This window comes from Equus asinus, chromosome 3 (genome assembly GCF_041296235.1).
Source record: "Equus asinus isolate D_3611 breed Donkey chromosome 3, EquAss-T2T_v2, whole genome shotgun sequence".
Taxonomy (NCBI): Eukaryota; Metazoa; Chordata; class Mammalia; order Perissodactyla; family Equidae; genus Equus; species Equus asinus.
This window is the reverse complement of record NC_091792.1, coordinates 60,692,022-60,710,927: the sequence shown is the minus strand read 5'-3', so window position 1 is coordinate 60,710,927 and position 18,906 is coordinate 60,692,022. Positions and strand designations below refer to the sequence as shown.

Here is an 18,906-nt window from a genome sequence, read left to right as displayed (position 1 = left end):
TAGGACTAGCAGCAGCAGCATACCTGGGAGCTTGTTGGAAAGGCAAAATCTTGGGCTCTGCTACAAACCTGAGTGAGAGTCTGCATTTAAACAAGATTCACAGGTGACTCATATGCACATTACAGTTTGAGAAGCCCTGCTTTATATTTCCATAGTAACACCATGAAATAGATATCCCACTTAACACATGAATAGATTTAGATATTGTGACTTCCTTGTCTCCCATGGCTAATAATGAGGCAACATATGTAAAGAGCTTAGAACTGGTATCTTGCACACAGTATGTGCTCAACAAACAGCTACTATTATAAATGACAACAGAGTCATCTGGTTTCTCAACTGTATACCCCTTTGGCCTCAGCAGAGTCCTCTTAGGCACCAGGCATTCATTCCAAGAGGTGAGGCAGGGATTATGGCTCTGCCGTCCTTCCCAGCTCAGCCAGGGTCTACAGAATGGGGAGTTGGGGGCTCCAGCAGCTACTGGTGGGGTGTGCCCGATCCTACAGCAGGGGGCATCCTGTGATGGGGATGTTCTCCAGAGGAGGCCAGATAGAGAAAGAGGGAGACCAGAAGGCTCTCGGGGGATCCCTCTTGGAAACTCCATGTCCTCAAATCTCACCTCTGTCTCTAGGGTTCCTGTGTGCTGAGGACCGTGGGTACCAGCACCCCAGGCCTTCCCCGCCTTCCTCTCCTCACTTCCTGCCCTAGCCCCTTCAGAAGGCCACCTGTCGGGCTCCCTCTCCATCAGCAGGACACAACCCGAGGAGGGACTGGGCCTGCCTCCCCGTGCGGGCCAAGTCCTCCCAAGGACTCAGCTATGGTCCAGGGTGCCTGCCATCCGGGGCAGTTTCTGGAATACCTGCTCCTGCACTTCTGAACTTCCCTGCTGACTTCTTGGAAAGTGTCAGCTCCTCATCCTCTTTGGAGAGCTAAAAAAGGAACATACTTATTTTGAAATAGTCTACTATTTTCTCTCTTTTATTCTTTGAGATAATTTAATATACAAATATTACTTTTAAAGGAAAATTTGTTTATGGTAAAAATTCAAATAATAATATTTAAATAACATAAAGCGAAAGATCCCCCCGCCTCAAAAGTTTCATGAGAATTTCCTGACAACCTGTTTCTTTTTCACAATTACCTCGCTGGGCTTGGAAGCCGAGTCAAATCAGCTCAAAAGCTCGCCTCTGCCTGAAACTCCCAAAGCGCTCCTATTCAGCAACTTTTCTCTATAACCGTCTGTCTCCGTAAGACAATCCACTTTCCAAGGGCGGCTGGCTTCCTTCCACCACCGGCTCCGTCTCGGTCTTTCTCCGCCCGCCTCCCACCCCCGCGCTCGACCCCGACCCTCGGCCGCCTCCCAGCCTCCAGCGGCCCCCTTAGGGGAGGAGCCGCGCGCTCGCCCCGCCCGCTCCAGGACAGAGCCCCGCCTCCTGCGCTCACCCCGAGGGAGGAGCCTGGCGCCACGCCCCTTGCCTCCCACTCCGACCCGCGGACCGACCTCCACGGCCGCCGACTCGTCCCCGCCCTCGCCGGCGCTGGGCCTTGCTGGGCCGAGCCGAGGGGCCGCGGGCCCGGAGCCGGTGAGTTCTGCCGGCCGCGCTCCCCGTGGCCTGCGCGGCGGGGAGCTGGGGGAGCGGGCCGGCGGGCCCTCCATCCTAAAGGCAGGGCTTTCCCCGGCCGTACGGCGGCCTGCGCGCGGCGTCCTCACCCTGTTCGCGACCTGGAACCTGAGTTATCGTACGTTTTACAAGCGTCCCTGATGGAGCCCGCGCCCCGGGCCGAATTTGTTTGTTTGCCACTGTGCCTCCGTGCATTTCCCCGCTGCGGGGCCCTCCAGCCTCGTCTCTGGGTCCACCTCTCTCCCCCCTGACCCCCAAGAGAGTTGGGAAAAGCAGCCGTTTTAGACTCTCCCTCCGGGAATGAATGATTGACTTTAGAAAAGAGGACGCAGGTGACGCCCCTCTCCTCTCCTGCTTTCAGCGTGGTCCGATAGCGAGCCATTACCCAGCCTCTCCGCGGTGAACAGCTTGAGGGAGGGGACTTGAAGGTGGGCATGGTTTGTCCACCAAATCTCTGTCCCTTCTGGTTCTAATCTTTTAAGGCGATGGTAGCGGCAACTTGCTGCTCAGTTTTCCAGCTCCGTAAATATACCTAAAAGAAACATGCCCGGGTGTCGAGAGATTTTTAAGGACTAAGTGCGCTTCAGAGGGAGGCTTTCCAGAAGCTTCCTCTGTTGGAGATGACCAGGGCACGGAGAGCTGGTTGAGGTTAAGGTCGGCTGCGGAATGGCAAGCCTCCTTGCGGCCCCGCAGTTTTGTCAGGATAGCCTCTTGAGTGTCTTGAAGGTTTGATTAGGGGAAATAGTTCTACATTCTAGCGACTCTAAGTAGCATCAAATTTAAAATACACGTCCGTGAATGTGCTGCCAATTAAACTAGGCGAAAGCATGGATTGTAAGAGGCATCCCCATTTCAGAGATTTTAAAATGTTATTTTAGAATTGTTGAAATACAGTAGCTCCCACCATGCCAGGTACCTCCTTAGTTCTTTGGGTTTTCATCATAACTTATAGAAACTTGTGCAGGTGAGGAGGAGGTGGTTAAGTAGTGTCCCCTGGGTAAGGGTGGGGGGCACTTCTGTGTCTGACAGGCTGGATGCAGACCACTCAGACTCAGACACCTGGACGCCTTATGCACAAGTTCTCAGCGAACTTGGATGATTTGGAGCAGGGAGAGATGGGGGTCACAGATAACCCTACCTGAGGGTTAAAATGGAACCCCACTTGTTCCTCAGTTACCGCGGACAATTATTTGTAGTTAAGTGGGATGTGGACTCTCCCTGCTCTGAACCGACATGACCCCATGCCTGCACTTGTCCTGATTCTGAGCTCTGCATTGTCATCACATCCACCGTGCCTCTACTAGGGCGTGGTCCTGGAAGAGCTGGATCCACATATATCCTTGTGTCCCTTACAGCCTTCTCTTCTGTGACCATCTCTCCCCTGAAGGGGCAAATAAATCAGCAGCAGTGGGTTGGGAGGATTGGTTTTGAGGGGCAGAAAGGAGAGGACAGAGAAAGTGTGGAGATGAGTTAGGGGCCCACAGTACAGGCAAAAAATAACAAAGTCCAGCTCCTGTTCAAGCTGCCACAGGATCAGAGCGGAGGGCGCCCATGAGATGATGCTGAGCACACTGTTGGTGCTTAATAAGTGTTTGCTGCCTGAAGAAAGATGAGAAGGGCTGGAAAGGGAAACCATTCTTGGGAAGCTGGCCTGTGCCCTGCCACAGCTGGTCCTTCTCTTTGGTCTGACCGCCCTCCCCAGCCACACTCCCTTTTTGGCCATAGATACTCTTAAAGTTGGTGGCAAAAAGTAGCTGCTTGAAAGCTTGGAGCTTGGCACCCATTAGAACTGCTAGAAAAAAACTAGCTAAGTCAGTGGCCTCTTTCCCCCATTTCTGCCTGCAGGGATGCCAGAAGGGCCATCTGTGAGGAAGTTTCACCATTTGGTCTCCCCCTTTGTGGGGCAGCAGGTGGTCAGAACAGGTGGCAGCAGTAAGAAACTAAACCCTGCCAGCTTTCAGTCCCTGTGGCTCCAGGACACCCAGGTGAGTTCATCCTCTTAGGCTGGGCTTGTCTGATATGTCACACAGGTGTCCTGGCTTCATCAGCAGCTGTGCCTCCCCTAGAATTTATCTCCAGACTTTTCATGCATCATTTCCTTGAACCCAAGGCACCCACACTCGGACTCCACGCAGCTTCTCCTCTTTCCATCCGACGTTTCTCAGCCAGAAGTGAGCATCACAGTGACCTGTGGGACTGTAAAAAATATACATGCATGAGCTAGAGATTCTGATCACTCCAGCTGACTCTGATGTGCACCTTTGGTTGGGAATCATGTTTAATCCCACGGGGCCAGCACGGAGGTAAGGAAAGAGCCAAGCCTTCTGATCTAGGTTCCACCCGACTCACCTTTGCCCTGAGCATAAGTCAGAATTCCTTCAAGGGAGGCACAGGGTACCTTGTGGACTGACTCGTGCCTCCCTCTCTAGCCTGCTTCTTACTCTCTCTTCCAATCATATTGAACTATCTGGAGCTCCTCTAACAGTCCTTCTTGCCCCTGATTTTGACAGTCTGCTCCCCTGCTTGGGCAGGTCTTCGTTTTCCTCCCGACTCTGACCCCATTCTTGTCCCTCATGTTATCGTGGTAATTCCTAGTCTTTGTTCTGGATTCAGCCTTGCCATCACATTCTCTGAGAAGCCTGCCCTGCCTGCTCTAGGTCGGGGGAGAGAGACTTCTTTGTGCTTCCAGGACCCCCTGTACTGCTTCCTCCTGTTGGACCCGCATTGCTGAGTTTGCGCTGCCTGCTGAGTGGAGGAGACAGATAAACAGGGCAGAGGCTATGTCCTCATTAATACGGTATCCCGAGCGCCTAGCTGAGTGCTTAGGCACTTAGAGTGCTTAGAAGCATATAGTAATTGGCTGTAGAAAAAATAAATGAGCTCTGCTGCTGCTCAGCTGTGTGCTCCTAGGCGAGTTACGTAATGACTTAGCTCTGGTTTCTGCAGTTGTGAAATGGGATAAACTACCTACCACGCAGACACACACTCCCCATGGGCCGTAAAACCATTCCTGGTTAGAACTGGGAGAGGTCTTCTAGACATTCACTTGTATTTTCTGTGTTTGGAGACAGGGGCTCAGAGAGGGGAGCACTTAGCCCGAGTTGACATAGCTAGCAAGGGACGGAGACTGGGGCCAGGCCTCCTGACCTCCAAGTCCATGTTCTTCCCACAAGAGCATTGGGACTGTTTGTCCAGTCTGTCCTGTAAGGTTCGCAGGGCAGGATTATATCCCTTCGTCTCTGGATCCCCAGTACTTAGCATGGTGCCCGTCCCAGAGCCATCTCGGAGAATATTTACTGAATGGTTGAGTGGACAGATGAGTGTGTGGGAAGGGAGCCTTGAGATGGAACTGGAAGCTGCTTTCCCAGTAAACCAAGGCAGCAGTCTGTGATGTGAGGAGGCCAAGGAAGCCTGAAGGAGGTGGCCTTGGGGACTACCTGGCATGTAGTAGTAGAGGGTAGTAAGTGGGATCCCTTCTCTGTGCTTCTGTCGGTCAGTCTTCTCCCCTGAGGAACTGAGAATTGAATTTTGAAGGTAAGACATATGTCTCCATAGGCGAAACTGTTAGGTAACAATAAATAGGGAGGAGGCGAGCATACGGTTAAGCCTCAGCTGAGGGCCTTGACATGAAGAGATGGTGTCCTTGGGGCCTGGAGGATAAGATGTCATAAAGGAGGTGGGACTTGAGTTGGACCTTGAAGGCTGGAGGATTTAGATGGACCAAAATGAGAGGAAAGGGCATTTCAGGTTTGAGAAGCAGTTACAGAGAGGAAAATGGAGATAGAATGAGCAAGGTTGGTTAATGAGGCAGGGAAAATACTGGCTCCACTCTGTGCCAGCTGTTTTTCTGGTATGTCTCTTCACTGTCCTTGTCAGCTATCTAGTTGCTGTATCAGTATTTAATTACTCATAACAGACTTAGAAGAGTGGCTTACACAAGTCAGGATTTTTTTCTTTCCTCTTCATGTAATGCGAAATCCAGAGGAGGTGGTCCAGGGTGGTATGGGAATGACATGAGATCACTGGGGACAAAGCTTCTCCTGTTCTCCCCTCCCTGGGTGTGGCCCTCATCCTCATGATGGTAACATGGCAGCTGGGATTCTAACCATTACATCTGCATTCTAGGCAGGAAGAAAGAGGAAGGAAGGAGGAAAGGGCAGAACAGACCTGTAAGCATTTTAAAGAGCGTTTCTGGAAACCACATTTGACCACTCCTGTGTACATCTCACTGGCCACCCCATCTGTAAGGGAGGCTGGGAGATTTTTAGCGAGTGTACTGAGGTCCCCATCAATCAGTAGATTTGTTAGTAGGGAGGAGAGAAGAGAGGGATACTGGGAGACAGGCAGCAGTCTGTCTACACATGGTCCGTAGCATCTTCTCTTCTGTTTTATCCTCTCGTTTCGCAGAGCACACACTCCAGGCGTTGCCTGAAAACAGATGCGTGGGAGATAAATGAGTCCTCGCATGGCTGTTAATGTTTCTGTCCCATCCTAGTTTGGGTGGGGTGGGAGATCTAGGGATCAAACCGCACTACATATTTAGACTTTTACTCCATCTTCCAGTTTTTAAAAAATACTTAAAAGCTTGATTGAGATGTAATTTACATAACATACAGTTCACCCTTTTAAGTGTGTAATTCAGTGACTTTTAGTATCTTCATAGAGAGTTGTACAGCCATCACCACAATCAATTTTAGAACATTTTCATCAGCCCAAAAAGAAACCTTGTGCCCATTAGCAGTCACTCCCCATTTCGCCCCAACCCTCCATTCCCAGCCATAAGCACCCACTAATCTATTTTCTGTCTCTGTAAATTTCCCTTCTTTTGGATATTTCACGTGCATGCAATCATGGAATGTGTGTTTTTTTGTGACTGGCTTCTTTCATCCAGCATAATGTTTTGAAGGTTCATCGTGTTGTAGCATGTGTCAGAACTTCCTTCCCTTTAAGTACCGAGTTCCTAGAAGGAAGGAGTGGAGACTTACTCCTCTGTGTGCCCTCAGAGCCTAGCACACTGCCTGGCACACAGTATGAGCTCAGTTAACCATCAGTTAATTGAAGTAACTGCAGTGTCACAGGAATTTAAAAGAGGGACAGTAGAAATTGCCGAAGTTGGACAACGTACAAGGAAATCCTGACCTAGGGATTTTCGACCAGGTAAATGTTTTGACCCTGAGGGGCATTTGACAAATACTTTCATCCACGTTATACCAGTGTTGGTGAATTTCCATCGAGAAAGTGTTTTCTGGAACAAATTCTATTATGCCCACTTAATTCCTTGCTCAGTTTTTTATTAGTAGCTCCGTTAAACCATTTCTGATAGCAAACAGCTGTGCTCAGATTTGCAGATAACTTATTCTGGAATTATTTAGAAAGGTAATGCCCTCTTTTGGGGAGAGGATTTCAAAAGTCTGCTGCAGTTGTAATTTTATACTAATTGACAAATTGATCATATCAGAACTGTGATCTTTAAGTTTGTACCTTTGGTGGTCAAAAAAGTAGCACAGGCATTTCCATTATTAGTGCCAGATTTTTATTTATTTTTTTTCAGGGAAAGGTTTGCCCTGAACCAGCATCTATTACTGGTCTTCCTCTTTTTTTTTTTCTCCCCTCCCCAAAACCCCAGTGCATGGTTGCATATCCTAGTTGTAAGTTGTTCTAGTTCTTCTGTGTGAGCTGCCACCACAGCATGGCAACTGACAGATGGATCGTGTGGTTCCATGACCAAGAAGCGAACCCTATCAAAGTGGAGCATGCCGAACTTTAACTGCCGGGCCATCATGGCTGGCTCCAGATATTTTGGTTTTAACTCTTTAAAAGTCTCTGTGAATTTCAGGTCGTGTACAACAGGCCCATCCCAGGATCTGGCCACATACATATTACATGCTAGAGCTAGCAATATGAAAATGGAATGAAAATGGAATACAAAGCAGCTGGAATATTCTTATACACACATTTTCTATTCTCATTTTCTTTTTTTTTTTTTTTTAATTTTATTTTTTTCCTTTTTCTCTCCAAAGCCCCCTGGTACATAGTTGTATATTCTTAGTTGTGGGTCCTTCTGGTTGTGGCATGTGGGACGCTGCCTCAGCGTGGTTTGATGAGCAGTGCCATGTCCGTGCCCAGGATTCGAACCAACGAAACACTGGACCGCCTGCAGCGGAGCACGCGAACTTAACCACTCGGCCACGGGGCCAGCCCCTATTCTCATTTTCTTTTACTGAAATAAGTTTCATTGGGATGAAGTGAATTCTTTTCCTTATACATGGAAAGGAAATGGTGTTGGTTTGAGTCATTGATCAATTTTTGTGTCAGTATTCAATTTTTATTGATTGTAGTTTTTTTTATTGAGTTCTCTTGTGGCCCTTACTTCTGTCAAATCTAATTTCAGGGGGGTGGTGAGGGGTACCAAATTTTACAGTGTGTTGTCTTTAGCTGCTGTCAATTTGTGTGTGGCCCGTATGTGTGTGTTATAATTATTTCTAATATACGAATGACAGTTTGTACTTATTACTTAGCTAATCCATGAAAAAACTGGGAGCATTTCTCCTCAGGTGTTCTAGGTGGCTGTGCTGTCTAGCATGGATCTATTTCATTGCTAATCTAGTTATTCCATTAGTTTGCAATCACATTGAAAACCATATGCTAACTGCCCACACCACTGGAGCAAAGAGCAAAAGGCAAGTCCAAAATAGTCAACTTGGGAAAGCTTCATGGAAGAGGCAAGAAGGGAGAAATTGCATTAGGATAAATGTCTGTAAGCACCTCTTCTGTCTTCCCCTTTCTGAGTCTGTAAGGCTCTCTTAGTCCATTTGGATTCCTATAACAGAGTACCACAGACTGGGTGGCTTATGAAGAACTGAAATTTATTTCTCACAGTTCCGGAGGCTGGAAGTCCAAGATCAGGGTGCTGGCAGATGCAGTATCTGATGAGAGCTCACTTCCTGCGTCATAGATGGCCATCTTCCCGCTGTGTCCTCACATGGCAGAAAGGGGTGAGGGAGCTCTCTGGGGTCTCTTTTATAAGGGCACTAATCCCATTCATGAGGGCTCTACCCTCATAAGCTAATCACCTCCCAGAGGCCCCACCTCCAGATACCATCACATTGCCAGTTAGGTTTTCAACATATGAATTTTGGGGAGACACAAACAAGTCTACACCAAAGGCTTAGACCATGTTCATTTTTTTCTAGGTCCACGGAAAGAAATTATTCCTTAGATTTGATCCAGATGAAGAAATCGGATCCTCTGGCAACAACCCACTCCCAGAGTCTCTACAAAAAGGAGAGAGAAAGGAAGAGGCTGGGGACCAAAAGCAGGCCTTGGGGCCCAACAGCCAGAACACTGACCAGCCCTCCCAGTCCTGGGAGCTTGTTGTCCCCGGTGGAGAGGATGCTTCGGAGTGTTTGGGGGGAGACGGCCCTGCAGGAGGAGCTGAGAGGTGGCTGCAGGTCCGCTTTGGTTTGTTTGGCAGCATTTGGGTGAATGAGTTCTCCAGAGCGAAGAAAGCAAACAAGAGGGGAGACTGGAGGGACCCGGTTCCAAGGTAATGGCGTGGGTGAGCAGACCGAGGGCTGTGGTCTGAGGCTCCTCAGGGTTCTACACAGCCCCCACCATGCCGGGCGGGCCTGGGCTGGGCTCTGCGGGCACTCGGGGGACATCCAACCTCCTCCCCAGTAGCCTGCTTCCGAGGAGAGAGACGGTACTTCTCCCTCTGCCTATAGTAGAAAGTAGACTGTGTGTGCACCCAGAGAGGGATGGTGACATCCTGGGGCAGCCCAGGGAAGGGACAACTTTCCCAACAAACATGGCCCTTGAGTGGGGGAGGTCTCTGAAGCGCGTTGTGTGGCTTGACTAGTACGCTCTGAATTTAGGGACAGTGTTGTCCCGGGTTTTAATCTCAATGTTGAGAAGAATATCTTGGTGCGTAAAACGGTATCCATGTTCAGGATTATTTCCTCAGTGTAGATTCCTAGAGGAGTCACTCCTGGTCAGAGAGAATGAACATCGTGTGGCCTTGCCAGAGTGCTCGCCTGCCTGAATTCTCACGGGCACTGAGTTGTTCGTGTACTTCTTATCAATTTGTCGGGGCTTTTGGATATTATGTGTTAACCTTTGTGATACGTGGTGTCAGTGTTGTTTCGAGTCAGTGTTTGTGCGTTTTGGTATTCAGGGTTTTTAATTTTTTTGTGTCAGTGGTCAGTATTTTCCTGAGTAGCTCTTAAGTTTTCTCCTCTTGCTAAACAAGGCCCCTTCTACCCAAAAGTCACACTACTTTTCTCTTTTCTAAAATCTCATAATTATATATATTTTTAATGTTCAGAACTGTAGTCTTCATTTATGGTATGATGTAGGGCCAGTCAGATGCTTTGGACTGTAACAATTACTCAGACTGGCTTACGTGGTGAGGAGATTTTTGGCTCACGTGATGGGAAGCTCACAGGGAGGGTGAGCTTTGGTGTTGCCTCAGTTCCCCGCTTCTGGCTTCACGTCCTTGTGACTTTCAAGTCCTCGCACTTTCCCGCGTGTTGGTTTTGTCCTTAGACCAGCAGCAAGGGGCTCTCGCAGTTCCCGGCCTCATGTCCACACGAGAGAAGAGGGAGAGAGAGAGTCGTTCTAGAAGTTTGGGTGAGCAAGGGGAGCTTCCTCAGAGCTCCCAGCAAACCTCTCAGGGCCCGAAGCCGGCTCCTGCCCTGGTTCCTGAGTTAGTCACCAGCCAGGGGAACGGAAGTGCTCTTCCAGTAACAAAGCTCACCCCAGGTTTTCATGTTTATTTTTACACGGATCATGCACTTATTTTTTAATCTCTTCTTGTCATGTTATGTCTCCTTTCTGATTCTTCATATTTTATATTTTGCTTTGTCCCCGTATCCCTTTTGTCTTTTTCTTTTTTTTTTTAGTTTCTTTTTTTGGTGAGGAAACTTAGCTCTGAGCTAACATCCATTGCGAATCCTCCTCTTTTCTTTTTTTAGCTTGAGGAAGATTAGCCCTGAGCTAACATCTGTGTCAGTCTTCCTCCACTTTGTATGTGGGTCACTGTCACAGCACAGATGGCGAGTGGTGTAGGTCCATTCCCCGGGATCCAAAACCAAGCTGCTGAAGCAGAGCACACCAAACTTAACTGCTACGCCACGCTCCTGGCCCCCCCCCTTTTTTTCTTAATTAGGTTTGCTAGAGTTTTATCTACTTTGTTGGTCTTTCACACAAATGATATTAGTTTTATATACTTTATCTATGTGGAAAAATATTTCTTAATTTTCCAAATGCTTGAGTGTTCGGGCCATTGTTTTGTTTTGTTGTAATTTTTTATTGGATTATGTTCAGGATGTCAGCCTGTAGATTTTTGACTTTTGGCATCTATTAAGATTTGCAGCCGGCCAAACACAGCATTGATCTGTGGTTATATTTTATGTACATAAATGAAGGTACTCTGTTCGTTAAAAGTAAAACATTCTGTATATGTTAAGAACAGGTTATTGTTTTGCTAACTCAAAATCTTTCTGTGCTTGCTCTTTTTTTTTTTTTTTTACCTTTTAAAACAATTGTATAAGTTTCAGGTGTACAGCTTTATGATTCGGTATTGCTTACCCTACATAGTGATCCACCACTACCATCTAGTTATCACCCATCACCGTATAGTTGATTCCCTTTGCCTCTTTCTCCCTCCCCAACCCCTTCCCCTGTGGTGACCACCAATCTGTTCTCTGTATCTATGAGTTTGTTTTTATTTTATTTGTTCATTTGTTTTGTTTTTTTTAGTTTGCACATGAGTGAAATCATACAGTATTTAAATTTCTCTGTCTGAGTATTTTGCTTAGCATAATACCCTCAAGGTCCATCCATGTTAAGTGGCAAAATTTCCTTCTTTTTTATGGCTGAGTAATAGTTCATTTTATATATATGTATACACACACACACACACACAGACACACACACACCACATCTTCTTTATCCGTTCATCTGTTGATGGGACTTAAGTGTTTCTGTTTCTTGTCTATTATAAATAATGCTGCAATGAACATAGTGGTGTATATATCTTTTCAAATTAGTGTTTTTGTGTTTCAATAAATACTCAGAGGTGGAATAGCTGGATCATATGGTAGTTCTATTCTTCCTTTTTTGGGAACCCTCCGTACTGTTTTTACTAGTGGCTGCACCAGTTAACATTCCCACCAACTGTGCTTGAGGGTTCTCTTTTCTCCCCATCCGTTCCAGCACTTGTTATTTCTTGTCTTTTTGATAATAGCCATTCTGACTACTTTTTGTTTACTTAAGGTGCCAAACTTGGGCAGAGGGGCATTAAAGTCCCCCGGGTGATTGTGGTTTTATGTGGTTTCTCCTCTTTCTAAGTGTTTCATTTGTTTTTGCTGCCCTGGGGTCCCTGGCATCAGGTCCCTGCTTCTCAGAGGTTCATAGCAGCTTCATTAATAAACAATAAGATACCCTCTCTTTGCCTGTGGTCTTAAATTCTGCTTTTCTTGATGTTAATAGTACTGCTCTGTGTTCGGCTGGCCCCCACGTTGGTCTTTTTCCCCTTAGTTGTAGGTGTGTGTTCTTATTTTAGGTATGCTCCTTACAAACGGTGAGTAGCTGGGTTTGTATCTCTTTAAACTCAAACTGAAATTCTTTGTTTTGAACTGGGATAACCGTGGTCTTTGGATTTTCTTCCATTTGCTATTTTATAGCAGCTTTCCTTTTCTTCTGTTGGATTTATCAAGTTTCTTTTCTTTTTTTACCCCTGTTAATTGGGAAGTATTGCTATTCATCTTTTCTCTGTTATTAATATTATTTTGAAATTATATCTCTTTTTTTTCTGAGTTAATAACTACCAAATTTTTAATAACATTAAATTAATAATTCTTCTCCTTTATTATTGAAACTGGTATTTTGCTCACTGTCCTTCATTCCTCTGAGATGAGACCTTTAAAAGATTTCTGCTTCATGACTTCTTTTCTGTCGTATCCACCCCATCTCCTGCGTTTGCCGAGAGGGTTTAGAATTTTAGTTCCAGATTGTTAATGAATGAACTATACTATCTTGTTAATCACATATAATTAAATTAATTAATATTAAAAACATGTTAATAGGTATCTTTTGTTTCAAGAACTCTTTCCTGACATTGTATTACAGTTCTCAGTTGTACATCATAATCATAATTCTTTTAGGATTTCACAATAAACGTTAGAAAATCTAGTGCTGCTCATTGTGTCCTGTCCTCTTCATCTCCCCCTGTCTTGAGATCCTGGCTGATTTAATTTCCCAGGGTGTGTATTTATTCTTGAGTAGTTAATTACCTCAGATACTTTGTGCAGATAGTCTTTCCAAGTCCCTCTTCCTCTAAATTTGTCCTTTTACTTTCACATAAGAGTACCACCTAGGTCAGATAGATGAATCATTCTCCTTCAGATGTGGAGTCCAATTCCAGCCTGATTATGTTCCCCTACAAAGTTACCTGTTGTTTCTTTATCAAAGTTCAAAGGTTTCTCCTCTGTCCTTGGGATTTAGGAAGCCCATGGGAGTACCCACACTTGCTTGGTAAATCTTGCCTGGGATTGGGAGTGGTTCCTCTTCAGCATCCATTTCTCTACCCTCCTTCCTAACAAGCCCTGCTTTTTATGCAGGTAGCCACACCTCCTGAACTTCAGACTTTTCTATATGTCCCAAATTGTCTTCAGTGAACATGTTCTGCTATGATCAGACAAATGGAGAGATATGTATGTTTTCTTTTAATTACTCCATTTAGCCCTGAGATTTTTATGATCCTGGCAGAGCCATCCCGTTTCTCCTTTGGGACCTTAGCTTCTGTAGGTTAATCCTGACTGTGGAGTGGGAGCTGTAGGTGCGTGTGGCCTGTACATTTTCTACTTAGATACAGTCGCCGTTGTATGCACTTACAGTCTTTTCTTTCTCCCCAGGTTGGTCCTGCACTTTGGTGGTGGTGGCTTCCTGGCATTTTATAATTGTCAGATGTCTTGGAGCTCTTCCCCAGTGGTCAGACCCACCTCTGACATCTTGTCTGAAAAGTTCCATCGAGGACAAGCCCTGGAAGCTCTGGGCCAGGAGCAGCCTGTCTGCTATACATTGTTGGACCAAAGATACTTCTCAGGCTTAGGTATGACTGATGGGAAAGGGTTGAGCCCCACAGAGTGATTTAATAGACAGGTCGTTTGACTGGAAGGCTCAAAACAGAACCACCCCTGTGGTGCCCTCACTGCTGGTCTCGAGGCGATCACTTAGTCTCTTTAGCTTCATTTCCCATGTTTTTAAACTGAGGACGTTAGATTAGGTAATTTCTAGCTTCTCTCCTACCTTCAGAATTCACACCCTACTTGTCTTATCGGTTGTAGTCTGCCTGACAGCCACAGTGAGCATGACCTCCCAAAGGGCAGGGTCGTGTCCCCTCTCTCCTTGGATCCTCCACTGCCTGGCGCAGTGCCTGGTACACAGGAAGTGCGGGACCCATGTCTGCCAGGAACTGAAAGCTGTGCCACTTGCTAAGGGACATTTGCTAACGGGGGCCGCTCCTGGGCAGATGGAGCTGCCTGCTGGACAAAGCACAGATGTCTCAGGTCTACATCGGGATCTTATAAGACATGAATGAAGAAGCAGCTTCCCTCTCTCTGTTCAAATGTCCTGAGCAGTGAAGCTGTGAACATTTTGAGGTGGGGAGAAGAGCTGAGCCATTTGAAAACTAGAACAGCTAATTAGCTGGACTACAAGAACCTACCGTTCTTATTGCCACACTGAGGGAACAAGTGCACCTGTGATACGTGCCGAGGCAGGTGGGTGAGCTGGTGATGGCAGAGTCACCTTATATCCAAGGCCTGATTTTGTCTGCTGCAGGCACAGCTTACCTCATGATGGGGAGGAGCCTCGGTGGCTCACCAGATAGTAGCCTTGCATCTTCATGTTAGGACTGTGGGAGTCCCTGCACCCTCGGGGCAAAGAGGCTTCCAGAAGTGCCTTTGGGGTATATATAGCAAGAGCTAATGCTCTACTAACTTGTTGTTATTACTAACAGTAGTATAACAGCCAACATTTTCTCCATGAGTCTAACATGCCAGGCACATGATTTCATCCTTACTGCTATTGCGTAAGATAGTTATTTATTCCTTTTCCTTTTATTCAGATGAAGAAACTAAAGCAAAGGACAGATTGTTAGTAAACGGTACAGCCGACATGAATCCAGGTGGTCGCCAGTGAATTTTAGAAAGAAGTTTTATGTGCAACCAGGAGCGTGATGATGAAGCTCTTGGAAAGAGCAGTAATTTCATTCATTGTTCACTTCACGCGTGCTGAATGGCTGCCCTCTACCAAGCTCACCTTCTCTCCTTGGGGAGACTGTTGCCTGGTGGCCCAGCAAGCATGGACTCAGGTCACTGTGACTTGAGATAGATTGTGATAAATGCCTGGTAGAGGTTCAAGAAAGTGTTGGAACATTTTGAAGAGAGTGGTTGATCCTGGAAGGAGGGATCAAGGCTGGCTTCACAGAGAATGAGGCGAGGGTAGAAAAATAATAAAATAATACCTTTCAAACACTTTCTGTATTTCAGGCATTCTGCTCGACATTGCAAACAATAGCAGCTAATATTTATTGAGTACTTTTTATGTACCAGCCACTGTGCTCAGCATTTGCGTGTGTGTGCATGTGTATGTGTGAAAATCCTCATTTACTGCTCACAAAAACCAGGTAACCTATCCCCATTTTACACATAAGGAGACTGACATTTAAAGAAGCTAAGGAACTTACCAGGGTCACATAGCTAGGATCTGGTTGAGCTCGGATTCAAATCCAGGCAGTCAGGTTTCAGAGCCCATTTTGATAATCTCTTTGCTGTAACATGGGCCACGCATGAGTTTTATTTCATTCCATTTCATCTTCACAACAACCTTCAAAGTAAGTGTTAGCAAACCAACTTTGCAGACAGGGAAGTTGACTCAGAGAATATGTGACTTGTGCAGGAGCCCCTGGTACATGGCAGAGCTGGTTCCAGGTCTTCTGAGGCACTCCCGTGTGGCCATCATACCAGCTTCGCTTTACTATATTAACTTGTGGACGTGTCTTTTTTTCTTCCCTTGTCCTCTCCCTGCTTTCTTCCAGGGAACATCATTAAGAATGAAGCCTTGTACAGAGCTGGGATCCATCCCCTTTCTCTTGGTTCGCTCCTCAGTCCTCCACGACTTGAGGTCCTCCTGGATCATGTGGTGGAGTTCAGTGCAGACTGGCTTCAGGGCAAGTTCCAGGGCAAACAGCAGCACACGCAGATCTACCAGAAGGAGCAGTGCCCTGCCGGGCACCAGGTCATGAAGGAGGCCTTTGGGCCTCCAGGTGGCTTCCAGAGGCTCACCTGGTGGTGCCCACAGTGCCAGCCCAGATTGCCACCCAGCGAGCCGGAGCAAGTCCAGCTCCCCTAAGACGCTCGGGCACCTTCTTCACAGAACCTCATCTTTTGGGGACCGTGATGTCTGAGTGTCCAGAAAGGGGCGTGGGCAGGGCTTGGGACCGGGTACAGGAATTAGAGGGCACAGTGGGGCAGGGCATTGTCAGTACTGTTATCTGGAGTTATGTCTAAGACAGTTTCCGCAGGACTAGATGTTTTTCTTTTTTAGTTTGGTTAATTTTTCCTGTCTAATTCTACCATTGTGGAAGATGAGAAAAATCATCATGAAAAACCTCCCAGGACAGTGGGGCAATGAAACTGAAAGCCGGTGGAAAACAGCTGTGCCCCAACATTGCTGTGCAGGTGTTTGGTTTTGTTTTGGAAACATTGGTTGTTTAAGGCCGTCCATTTAAGAAACATTTCTTCATTGCCCTAGAGGGATCCAGGGGTAAGGATGCAGTAGCATGAGAGCAGTGCTTGGATTCAGCCTGCTGCCTGGTCTCTTCCCATGGGATGGAGACACCAGGAGAAGGGATGGAGGGAAGAGGGCGACCGGAGAGCTGGCCACTTTCCTGGTGTGCCTAGTGGGCTTTAGAAAAAAGCTACTTGTTTTCTCTTCAAGGGGGTATATTTGTGACTGATAATTTAAACAATGTTGGAATCAAGCAAGGGTTGTAGAGACACACTGTCAGGCTATTAGCAACAGCTGGAAGAAACCAGGACAGTGACATAAAAATAAAGCCCTCTGTTATTTTCTGTTACTGTCTTTATTTGGCAGCAAAGACTTTTACACTAAGTAACTGAGCATCTTTGTGAAGGTGGCCAGCTGGCCATGTTGGACTTGTTGAGTTGGCCTAATGGGTCCCCTTGAAAGGAGCAGGGCTGGGAGTGGGGTGAACACACACCTGCTCTTCTGCCCCTGGTGCCCTGTGCTGGCAGGACATCTGGTGAAGCAAACATGGATTTCAGTTCTGTGGCCCCAGCCTCTGGCATGGAGAAGATAGTGATTTGTGTGAGTGAAACTGAAAACAGTAGCTGATATTTCTGGTTTTCCTTTACTCTCATCTGTCTTAAGTCATTGAGTGTTGTCAACAGTGGGAAAAGCCACTTGCTAGCATACCTCTAACCTGTGTAATAGTTAATAAATACTGAGTGCTTAGCATGTAAAGCACTTAGCTTAGTTCTTGCCACATAATCTGCAAAAACCCCATGAAGATAGGTACTCAGTCTTATGTCCTTGTTCAGATAAGGAAACTGAAGTCTGGAGAGGCTGAGGAATTTGCTTGAGATCACACGGTTAACAGACCAAGGGCGTGCACTGATCACCCACGCCATTGTAGCCACTCCATGTCGGGCCTCGAGAGCTGCACCACGGGATGTGGCCAAGTCCTGGCCGAAGTCCCTGGGGGTACGTCCCTCAAAGTCGCCAAGTTGTCTTTGATCCATCAGCTCTGGAATGTGATCCAAGGAGGAAGCATCACCCGCGGTGTCTTACAGATGAAGGGTTCTGTGATCAAATAAGTTTGAGAAACACTGCATGCCATCTCCCACTCTTGGAGCTTCATGGAGCTCATAAAGGCTCCAAGAAGTTCCACAGTAAAGCAGACTGTTTTAGTTAGCGCTACCCAGTATTTCCAAACCTTATTTTACCATGAAACCCTTTTTGCCTTTACTATTCTTTGGAATATGGTGTACAAATTGGTATTATTTTCCATTAGGATCTCCAAAACTTCTCAAAGCATCGTTTGAACCTGCATTCAAATGTACGTCTCCACTGTCTGTTTTCTCTTCAGACCATCGCCTGCAGCCAGCATCAGCAATGTGTTAGTCACAGCATTCTTATAGCTAATCTAAATCCTTCTTGCTTTCCTCATGTCTCCTTTGTGTCACATTTTACATATCTTACACACTTGCACCTTAGCTATCTCTCTTTAAAAAAGTGCCAGTTCTTTTGGCTTATGTGTTAGTCAGCTAGAGCTCCCGTAACAAAATATCCTAGACTGGGTGGCTTAAACAAGAGAAGTTTACTGGAAGCCCGAGATCACGGTGCCAGCAGGATTGGTTTCTTCTAAAGCTCCTTTGAGTTACAACTGTCTTCTTGCTGTGTCCTCACATGGTCCCTTCTCTGTGTGCAGGGACTCCTGGTGTTTCTTCTTAAAAGAACCCCAGTCCTATTGAATTAGAGCCCCATCCTTAAGACTTCATTTAACCTTAATTGCCTCTTTAATGGCCCCATCTCCAAATACAGTCACAGTGTGATTAGGGCTTCAACACAGGAATTTGGCGGGGTGGTGGTGGGGGCTGCGGGGACACACAATGATCCGTAACAGACTACAAAAGGGTTTTAGAGAAAATCTTCAACTTCTCACAGGTCATCTCTCGTTCCTTTTTTTTTTTTTTTTTTTATTAGTCTGTAAAATCCCACTACCAGACCAGATGCTCTGAAAATACTATTTGAGTAATAGATTGAAGTTTGTATCTAGATGAGTCTGTAGACTTGCACATTATGTATATAAAGTATGTTATATAAAGATATGTGTGTGTGTGTGTATATATATATATTTTTTTCTTCATTCAAATATATCTTTCTAACCCATATGAGATAATATAAGCATGAAGTGCCAGGCATAAGCTAGGGGCAAAGATGGTACCCAGACAGACCATTTCCTGTAAGTCAACATCTGTCATACAGTGGGTCCAGAATACAAGAAGTGATGGGATGGTGAGGCTCTACAGACATGGGGGGCTGGGCTGGGCTGGGCTGACCACCGCGGCCTGCATGTGGGTCTGTGGGTCTACACCCATTGTGATTTGTAGAAGAGAGAAAAATGCTGTTGCAGTTGTCGAGAAAAGAAGTGATGGGACTAGAAACAGCAGTGGAAGTGGGAAAGGGGAGGGATGTG

At 46.4% G+C, this 18,906-nt stretch overlaps 1 protein-coding gene across 3 annotated transcripts; it reads left to right on the top strand.

Annotated features, from left to right (window-relative positions):
• Nucleotides 1-1,451: 1,451 nt before the first annotated feature.
• On the top strand, nt 1,452-18,554 carry NEIL2 (nei like DNA glycosylase 2). 3 transcript variants are annotated; one of them, XM_070505083.1, is made up of 6 exons: nt 1,481-1,583; nt 3,468-3,607; nt 8,502-8,617; nt 8,816-9,168; nt 13,538-13,734; nt 15,724-18,554. In XM_070505083.1, the coding sequence occupies exons 3-6, from the start codon at nt 8,540-8,542 to the stop codon at nt 16,035-16,037; spliced, it is 942 nt and encodes a 313-aa protein (XP_070361184.1). In that variant the 5' UTR covers nt 1,481-1,583; nt 3,468-3,607; nt 8,502-8,539; the 3' UTR covers nt 16,038-18,554. The 3 variants fall into 3 exon arrangements, with proteins under 3 accessions (XP_014683332.3, XP_070361184.1, XP_044622869.2); XM_014827846.3 differs by lacking the exon at nt 8,502-8,617 and having other exon boundaries at nt 1,452-1,583; XM_044766934.2 differs by lacking the exon at nt 8,502-8,617 and having other exon boundaries at nt 1,576-1,740.
• Nucleotides 18,555-18,906: the final 352 nt, after the last annotated feature.

Coding starts and splice junctions, on each gene's coding strand:
- NEIL2 (XM_014827846.3), top strand. CDS start 3,470: ATGCCAGAAGGGCCATCTGTGAGGAAGTTTCACCATTTGGTCTCCCCC. Junction 3,608..8,815: donor TGTGGCTCCAGGACACCCAG/GTGAGTTCATCC, acceptor ATTTTTTTCTAG/GTCCACGGAAAGAAATTATT. Junction 13,735..15,723: donor AAGATACTTCTCAGGCTTAG/GTATGACTGATG, acceptor GCTTTCTTCCAG/GGAACATCATTAAGAATGAA.